This window comes from Idiotropiscis lumnitzeri, chromosome 8, assembly GCF_059441095.1.
Source record: "Idiotropiscis lumnitzeri isolate Australia: NSW breed Sydney's pygmy pipehorse chromosome 8, RoL_Ilum_1.0, whole genome shotgun sequence".
NCBI lineage: Eukaryota > Metazoa > Chordata > Actinopteri > Syngnathiformes > Syngnathidae > Idiotropiscis > Idiotropiscis lumnitzeri.
Genome location: NC_142398.1, coordinates 18,441,611 through 18,451,394, shown reverse-complemented (window position 1 = coordinate 18,451,394; position 9,784 = coordinate 18,441,611). Strand labels below are relative to the sequence as shown.

Genomic DNA, 9,784 nt, shown 5'->3' with positions numbered 1-9,784 from the left:
GCGGTTCGTGTGCGCATTCATTCTCTTACTTCAGCCTGTGTAAGTGGAGAATCAAACGGCACGGTATTTTTGATTTTGTGGACGTGATCACTTGAACTCACGTTTGATGTCAAAAAATCCAAACTATTGTGCAGAACGCTTTCAAACTTTAACAGGTTGAAGCGGAAAAGAGGCGTAAGAAACTGGAAACAAAAATAACTAGCCGAGGTCCAAAAGGGGGTGTCCCAATTTGTCTCATCACAAAAAATAAAATAAAATCACGTCAAAGTATTTTTGGGGGATGGGGGCATTTTAGTGCTGATGTCATTTTTATGCAAACCTATCAGTGCCAATATTAACGTCAATCAAGTGTCCCTTTAAGTAGATTTTTTTCAGGTATCTGTATTACTATTACTTCTTTCTCATGGGGTGTTTTTTGAGAGGCGGGTTTCACTACCCTGATTTGATGACCTTAATTATTATTATTATTATTATTATTATTATTATTATTATTATTATTATTATTATTATTATTATTATGGTTATTATTATTATTATGATTATTATTATGGTTATTATTATTATTATTATCATATAGGCTTATTGCCACTTCTGTAGCCTACTTAATTTCTTTTCTTTTCTTTAATTTCTTTCTTCTTTTATTTTAGCTGAACCACTCCTAATTTGCCCTTTAACCCAAGTGTCTACACAAGTATCTGTACTTTTCCTTATAAACACAGTCTGGGAGTACTTTTGCCCCCTCTAATGATGGCGTTGTAGCATAAAGGTCAGTCATCCTCCTCATCTCCGACAGTGCAGCCGCCTGCAGAACCTAGAGGCCCCCCCCCCGTCCCCCCCCCCCCATATCTTGAGCGTCTTTCTCCACCACCACGCGACACACACGCAGCTCACAGCGCGTAGCGTGCGTCAGTCTTTGTGTATCCGCCGTGGACTGAACACGATGACACGGTGAACAAAGAACGCGGCTGTGATGCGCTAAAAGCGAGACAATTCCACCTTAAATGCCGTCGCGAGCGCCATCTTCGGTCCACCTTAAGCGCACATTGTGGCCGACGAACAGCAAAGTGCCGAGCGGGCTTCCGTAGCGGTCCTCCAGTCGGGGAGTCGCACTCCGCTTCCAGCTTTGACACAGCAGCGCCTCTTGAGCAACAACAAATACACACGTTCTCGGGCCGAACCCCAAGGAGAACATGTCCGGACCCAACAAGTACCGAGAGTGGATCCTGGAAACAATCGACTCGCTCCGCTCGCGGAAAGCGCGTCCGGATCTGGAGAGAATTTGCCGAATGGTCCAGAGACGACACGGGTCAGACCCGGACCGAACCAGGGAAGAATTGGAAAAACTGATCCAAGAGCAGACTGTGCTTAAAGTTAGCTACAAGGGTTCAATCTCATACAGGAACGCGGCCAAGGTGCAGAGGAAAAGCAGAAAGAAGAGTGAAGATCCCGTGAACAACAACAACGGCGACAGCGCGCTCAGCTTTACCGACCAGGAGGAAGACTCGGAGCCAAGCCCGTCTCAGCAGACAGGGGCCAGCAAGAAGCGCGGCGCTCCCTCCAGCCCGAGGAGCGGAAACGGGAGCATCAGCGGCGACGGGCCGGGGGCGGCCCGCCTCGCAGAGCAAGTGAAAGCAAGTGCAGCCACGGGATCACATGAAGTCCGTCCCGTTACCGACCGCGACGATGCACTTGGCCGAGACAATCAGCCGGGTCCGTCCGGGGATGACGCCCGCAACCAAACTTGCGCAGGAGACGCCAGCGTACGCAAGCACACCGTGGCCGCGCAGCCCAAACTTCCAGTGGAGGGAGGGGGCACCGGATCCAACTCGGACCTGGGAGACCGGCTTGTGGCTTCAGTCCGCAGCCTGTCGGGGGAGAGCCACCGAGGGACCGCGGCCGCGGCCGTCGGCTTAGGCCCCGTGAAGCCGCTGGGGCTGAAGGCGATTTTGGGCTGTCCGAACAGCCAGGAGGCGCGTCTATTCGAGGAGAAGCTGACCAGGGGCAAAGTCAAAGTGGTCATGGAGAGAAAGCTGGCTCGGGGGTGCAGGCTGCGCAGGACCCGTTGCGGGAACGCTCTTCCTCTCAGGGGGATGACGACGACGACGGCGGCGTCCACCGGGAGTCGTGCAAAGAGCGCGCTGCAGCCCGCGAGAAAGGTGGGCGACACTAACTTAATATTTGCAACACGTCCGGGCCCGCGCGGCGCCGTGAAGCGCTGTCTGCTGTTAAATTAATGAAAGCTGGTGGAGATCGTGCACGCTGCAACAAACGCGCTCCACTTAACCGGATCAAATCAAATCAAACAAAACAAACAGTTTGTTATTCGTTTATTATAGTGAGACGTGTTTATGGGACAGGCGCGGATTTGTCCGTTTTTGCGTATGCTTCAAGCACAAAAGCTGTACGTTACAGCTCAGGAGCGGCTCCCGAAAAAAAACAAAAAACGCGCGCACGTGTTGTGAGCGCCTTTCTGCATGGCGCGTGCACGAGCGAGTTGTTCTTTGGAAGTGAGATCAGTGACGTGTCATATTTCCTCTCGAGGTCGGTCGTCGTGTTTCTGTCCATCCGAATCCGCTACTTCCGTAATTTGCATAAAGCAACTGGTCACTTTGCTCGCCATCCCCGTTATGTCCCAAGTTCCTGTCATCATCATCCAGTCCTTTGTATCGCCCTTCTCCTCCTCCTCCCTTTCTCCACTCCCACTACGTGACGTGTGCACACGTTGGTAGGTGATGAAGTTATTTACAATCATTTCTAAGCGGATGGATGGAATATTTGAACGTTGATTTTGAACATGAAAAACTAAATAACGAACAATAGACCATTAAATACTGAACACCAGCTTTTCATCTTCAAAAAAGATGGGAAGAAGTCTAGACTGACGAAATGTCATCCCTTCCCCATGCATTAATTTATATATCCAGTCTTCTCCCGCAAGAAAACAATACTACTACGGCCATTAGTATTCCTAATAACAATAATGGTCAATTCATCCATCAATTTTGTAGAGCTCTTATCCTCATTCAGGTCACCAGTCAATTGCAGAGCACACATAGACAACCCAACGCCAATTTACAGTCTTCACATTGCCTAGCGTTAGTGATGGAAATATGAAGCTTCATATTTGCTGCACGAACCAGTTATTGTATTTTTGTGTCCTCTAGATGGCACTGTTGGTTTAAATAAAGGGTTTAAAAAAATGGCAAGTCAGTGTTGAACAGAAAGTGCCATCTATAGGAGTCCAAAAATACTACAACTGGTTCAGGAAGCAGATTTGAAGCTTCATTTACCCATCACTACCTAGCGTGCATTTTTTTTTTTAACTTTAAGAGGAAACAAGAGAACATACAAACTCCACCCAAGAACGCCTCATCAACGATTCAAAACCCGAACATCAGAACTGTGAGACGGACGTGCTAACCGCAGTGGTGCTTCACAGGTCCCAAATAATAAAAAAACATAAATAAAACAAAATAGTTCCTACAAAGTGAACATGCCTTTGTTAAATAACCATAAATTATTCTTAACTCATTTACTGCCATTGACGGTAAAAGACGTCAAAGATCCATTTTGATTTTTTACTCGGCTGGTGGTGAATGAATTATATTCAAAACAATAATGTGATCCATAATATACCATGCAGGAGAGAAACAAGAGACAAAATCTACGAGAGGCGCATTTGAAAAAATTAAATAAAATGAATGAATCTTCAAAATAATATTTTTAAAACTTGCATGAGGCCTGCTTGGTTCTATCAGTGCAATTTGTGTTACATGCACGTTCTGGTCTAAACTGAAACCACATGGTGTAGTCCAAACAAGTATTTTTTTTAATCGATTTTTTGTTTTATGTATTTCAAAACACACGTGTCGTTGCTGCACTTGCCGTCTCTTCAGGAAATTGAGCCAATAGAAGAAGCCAGTGAAGATAATGGTGTGCGGGAGGACAGTGAGGAAGAGGAGGATCCCAGGAGTTCTAATGAAGAAGGAGGACAGTCCCTGGTCGCCATGACAACCGCAGCAGCCCTGCTTGGGAAAGCCAGTGAGGATAGCAAGATCCGGAAAGTGTCGGAAGAGGAGAGCCTCCATCCGTATCGTGATGAAGGTGCTTTTTTTTAAATTCAGGGTTCAAGAAGGATACATTTCATCATTTAATAAAGTCATTTCCTTACAATTTTAGTATGTTGCATGTTCTGGCCCCCGTTGCATAATCTATGCGATCTTTTATAAAAGATAACAACAATCGCTGTATCTACGATAATATTGCTCGGGTTTGACTGAAACCGTCAGGCAAGTACTCATTTTAAAAATGTGTTTAGTACTGTAGTATAGAGTGATGTAGAACCGTACTGCATCACGTAAAGATGTTACAGGTAGTGATGGGTAAATGAAGCTTGAAACCTGCTTCATGAACCAATTGTATTATTTTTGGACGCCTGTAGATGGCGCTCCCTGTTCAACATTGGGCTGGAATCACACTGATTTGCCATTTTTTTTAAACCCATGATCTAAACCAACAGTGCCATCTAGAGGACACAAAAATACAACCACTGGTTCATGAGGCAAATTCGAAGCTTCTTTTTCCCATCATTACTTCCATGCGTATTTGTTCTCATTAGATTGCGCAGGTGTACCTAATATTGTGGCCGGTGAATAGCAGTTCAAACTATTTGATGATATCAAAGCAAATGTTTATTTCCCAATCATCTCTATCTGTGCCCATGTCTTGTCAGTCATGGATCCCCTCAGTAGGATTGGGTGTTCACCTCCTTTGGGTGGTCCTCCATCGATGTGCTTCACAGCTTATGTGGCAGAAAGACCCGGCACACCTGACCAGCCACTTAAGGATATGCAGGTAAACCGGGCACGTGTGAACCTGGAGCTTCTTATTCTAGTTTGCACTTTATTTCAGTGGTCAGCAACGTGGTCCCTGCAGAACCACACGAGCAGCCCGAGAGCTTTTTCCAAAAGTGGGACATTGTAATTGATTTTCTAGGAATGTGGTTCGAAGTGATTATTTGAAAATGTAAACAATGGCTGCCATCATATTGATATTTTTTGGTTTCCTAATTAATTAAAAAAGAATTAACATGATGCCTGTCTTCACATAAATTAATGATTAATTAATTAATTAATATTATAAAAAGTCATTTGACCAAATGTATTATTTCAGGAGTTAGTACATCAATTCGGTAGTCTTTGGCAGTAATCAGTAACCAAGGTGTAGCTTGGTTATACCTGCTTAAGTTTATCATAAGAAGGTTACACTCAAGTAGTTTAGCATGACTATTTGTCCAAATATTAACTGAATGTTACTGGTTTTGTCAATAATGAAAATCATTTTTTTACACACAGAGTCAGATACACACCCAGTCAGGCTTAAATGGTGAGTTTCTATCACTTTCTCTTTGTGTGTGTGTGTGTGTGTGTGTGTATGTGTGCGTGTGCGCGAACGTGTGTACAATGTTGTTGGCAACAAGACCAGGGAATAAAACTGTTTTTTTTTAGGTGTTGAATGTAAGCCAGAAGCAGGCGTGTCGTCATGCCTGCTCACACCCACCGCCTCCCCGAGAGACACACACCTGTCTGAAGAACAAGGGATGAACGATGGAGTCAATAATGGAGGGTGAGCACAGTCATTTCTCATCCATCCATCCATTTCCTTCCCATTTAAGATCATGCGTAGTCGCCTGTTAATCACAGGGTGCACAACCATTCACACTCACATTCACACCTAGTGATGGGAAAATGAAGCTTCAAATTTGCCTTATGAACCAGTTAATATATTTTTGTGTCCTCTAGATGGCACTGTTGGTTTAAATAATGGGTTTAAAAAAATGGCAAGTCAGTGTGATTTCAGCCCAATGTTGAACAGAGAGTGCCATCTACAGGAGTCCAAAAGTACTACAACTGGTTCATGAAGCACATTTGAAGCTTCATTTACCCATCACTATTCACACCTATGGACATTTTAGAATCTTCAGTTAACCCAGTGCTTCTCAAATAGTGAGACGGGCCGAGGGGGACGCGTGTGACCCTGTGGAACATGCATTTTTTCCGCCGTTACAATAAAGTGTAATTTCACATCCACTCCAGTAGTTGGCAGTGGCGCTCTCATTGCCCATTGTGCGCAATGAGTATTAACTTTGTTTTGCAACAAAAATGCTATTATTTGTAGTTGCGGCGGAGAGTGGGTGATGGGTTGAGAGTTGTTTCCTTTTTTTCTTGGGGGGGCGTATCATAAAATCATTGAGAAGCGCTGAATTAATAACCTAAGAAACAGGTTTTGGAATGTTGTGATTTTTTTGCCTCCAGCAGAGGTCACCAACCGTTTATAAACTGAGAGCTCAAATCTTGGCTACTGATTAGTGCAGGGTTTACTTTTGAAATAACGAATCTGCTCAAAATATATTTAATCATACATGATAGAAAAATATTAATATTTTTCCATTTTGTGTGTGATTGTCTGGACATGGGCTGTGGCTGACTGTAGCTCCTGCGTGTGAGGTTATTGTGTTTTACCTTGCGCTAATCTATAAATGGCTAAGAAGTGCATTGATTATTGTGACTCTCCTTTGTCACATGTGAGTAAATTACACTAAGTACTGTAAAAAACTATTTTTAAAAAATGATGACTTAAAAATCGACGATATAGCAGTGAGTTGAACAATGACCCTGATATAGCAGGGTTACATTAATTAATTGATTCAAATCAATTCTATTAATTCATTCAATTTACTTTTGTAGGTTTCTAACAATGGAAGGGGCCAGGGGGAGCCCAGTGGACTGGACTGTGTCTGATGTCGTCACTTATTTTACCATAGCTGGTTTTCCTGAGCAGGCCGCTGCTTTTGAGACACAGGTGAGGGTCCCATTTTTACCACCAGGGGGCGGCACAGACCGACTCAACAGTTGCACATTTTATTCACTTTTGTACACTTCTTCCAATCAAACTACTGCACTTGGCTGTGCTCTCTTTAGGAAATCGATGGCAAGTCTCTTCTCCTCATGAAGCGTAATGACGTTTTGACGGGCCTGTCAATCAGGCTTGGCCCCGCCCTCAAGATCTACGAGGGTCACGTGAAAGTTTTACAAAAAACACACTTTGAGGGTGAAGACTGTACATGAAACACATACAGAATGTAACTAATGTATAATGTATATACCGAACACACATACACAATGAATGTCGTAGATTTAAAAAAGAAAATCAAATTTTCTATAAATCTGTGCACAATCTAACAATGTCTCTTATTATTGATAAGACTGTTTCAAAAACAATTTCTCTGTCAAACGACACCATTTTTCATTATGGGTGGATACAGTTTAGCCACCCATCCATTTTCTATCTCACTTGTTCGAATCCAAGATTCTAAACCCCAGAACCTCATAAGCGATGTGTGAACTAGTGATGGGAAAATGAAGCTTCAAATTTGCCTCATGAACCAGTTGTTGTAGTTTTGTGTCCTCTAGATGGCACTGTTGGTTTAAATGAAGGGTTTAAAAAATGGCAAGTCAGTCTGCTTTCAGCGCAATGTTGAAACGACAGTCTCATCTACAGGAGTCCAAAAATATTAAAACTGGTTCATGAAGCAGATTTGAAGGATGTCATTGCTGACATACAGGCAATAATACTGATAAAGGATGATTGAGGTTAATATTTTAGTCGTGGGTGGTTTGGCCCGGGACGTTGAAAGTACTCCCTTGAAGTTGACTTGTCGTCAAAAACTTAATCAGTTGAGTGGCTATTGATCTAAGCCTGTTACCTTGTATATGCATCAAGAGTTACGAGACAATCCAAACAAAACTATAGCAGACTGGAGGATTTTTGTGTTTTTTCCATTTTGGAACTTGTAAAATGGCATGAAGCCAAATAATGCATTTTGTTTTTTTTGTGCTAATGTGACTTTAAGAAGAAGCAGAGACTATCATCGTACAAGAACTTGTTGTCAAAAATGATCAAAGAACTTGAAAGCGCTCATCAGGAGCTTTAATATGAATATTTAATTCAGTGTGTTATTTTGTCCCTGATTGATTTTCAACCTTGTCTAATTCCAAAGTGAAACTACACAAACGCAGTAATACTCATTATGAAATTAAATCCTCTCTGACAGTGTCTATCAAAGCGGAGCATTCTTATTTTTGTAAAGACAGCATTTCTGTGTACATCATCCTCTTGCCCAAGTGTATCTTATATTGTGGCCGATGCCCATGGAGAACTTGATGCTATTTCCCCAAAGGAATTTGGTACAAGCTTCAACAAAATACAACAACATAATTATACCCTCGAACAATCAATTGATTTTATGAGTTAAATCTATAACAGACACAGCAGCTAAGTCAACAGAACTATTAATATGTGAATATGTAAATGTATTGAGGCCTCTTTGTAAATAACACACACTGGAAAAAAAATGGGGAGTGATATTTATGTGAAAAAAGTTTTTTTTCACTCAGAAAATTTAAGTCAATTTTACATTTTACGTCTCCAAATAACTGGAGGTTGTCGGTTCAATCCTCAATCACGTTGAGTAACCTTGTGTATGAAATGAGCTATGTGAAAAAGTAAAAGCTAACTTCCCTTGAGTGGCTTTTTTTTTAATTCAATAAACTAATGAAATTTACTCAAAAACTCTTGTAAAATTTACTCAGAATGTCAGAGTGAAAAAACGTTCCTAGATTTTTTTCAAGTAAATATCACTGCCTATTTTTTACAGTATACAAGCGATAAAAAAAATGCAATCACACAGGTTCAAGTCAATCAGCTGCTGCCTTTAACCCAAACTCACCTGACAAACATTCAAGCTTCTACAGTTTTACACCAAATGTTTATTTTGTTATCGACATGTATCAAATTCGGTTCAGTTTTATAAATTCTGTCCTCCACAAGCATGACTACCTCTTTTGCCCACTTTCCACTGCCTCTTCAATGTCCAAGAGCACATTTTCACTTATCTTGTTTTCACATTCAGTGTAGGTGTTAAACATCTTTCTTTGGTTTTCGCGTGATGTCAACAGTCACATTTTGCTCTTGTTATTTGCTAATCTTGAGTAATAAAGCCTGAACAAAAGAACTCCTTCATGTGTCTCCCTCGTGTTGATGCTCTGCTCTGGCATGGTGAAAGCAGAGTAAGTAATAACGGACGCGCCAATGTTTGGGACTGTGGGTGTGTGTTTGTGCATAGTTGTGCACATACGCTGAGGTAATAAAGGCATCTAAGCAGGTACATGCAGTGCCATGGAAACATTAGTCATGGGCAATTATAAAGAGAGGGGGGAGGGGGAAATGTGAATGAGACCCAACAGAAGAAGAAGTGCACAGGAACAGGAACCTGATACTGTTGGCACTGATTTGAGGAGAAGGCAGATCACAAGCGACTAATATAGTCTGACTGGACCAAGAAGGACAACTGAAGGGAATACGAGCAGACGAAGCAAAAGAAGCTTCTGAGGGAGAACAGTGAGTTAAACAGCAAATACAATTTTAGCTGAATTTGTTGAATTTTATCGGGTATTTGACACATTTCAAATGTAGAACAAAATGTGTTTATTTGTGTCGATGTCATTTGGCATACATGGATACGGAATTATTTAAAATTATATTACAAAATGTCACTCTAAAGTTTCTATCATAAACTTTTGTCCAAAGTGTTAATAATATTTACAGTATACATAGCATTGGCCTGTGCATGTCATCTAGTGAACGACGACAGCGAATAGTTGAACTGTGGTTGAAATAGTTGAAATACGGCCACAAAATTCCACTCATATTTTGGCACTTAGTT

The 9,784-nt window shown here is 41.9% G+C and overlaps 1 protein-coding gene across 2 annotated transcripts; it reads left to right on the top strand.

Annotated features, from left to right (window-relative positions):
• The first annotated feature begins 1,059 nt into the window (after nucleotides 1–1,059).
• samd1b (sterile alpha motif domain containing 1b) lies at nucleotides 1,060–8,952 on the top strand. 2 transcript variants are annotated; one of them, XM_088302974.1, is made up of 7 exons: nucleotides 1,060–2,156; nucleotides 3,897–4,104; nucleotides 4,802–4,854; nucleotides 5,355–5,385; nucleotides 5,508–5,625; nucleotides 6,747–6,861; nucleotides 6,981–8,952. In XM_088302974.1, exons 1-7 carry the CDS (start codon nucleotides 1,191–1,193, stop codon nucleotides 7,125–7,127), a joined length of 1,638 nt encoding a protein of 545 aa, XP_088159100.1. In that variant the 5' UTR covers nucleotides 1,060–1,190; the 3' UTR covers nucleotides 7,128–8,952. The 2 variants fall into 2 exon arrangements, with proteins under 2 accessions (XP_088159100.1, XP_088159099.1); XM_088302973.1 differs by having other exon boundaries at nucleotides 4,733–4,854.
• Nucleotides 8,953–9,784: the final 832 nt, after the last annotated feature.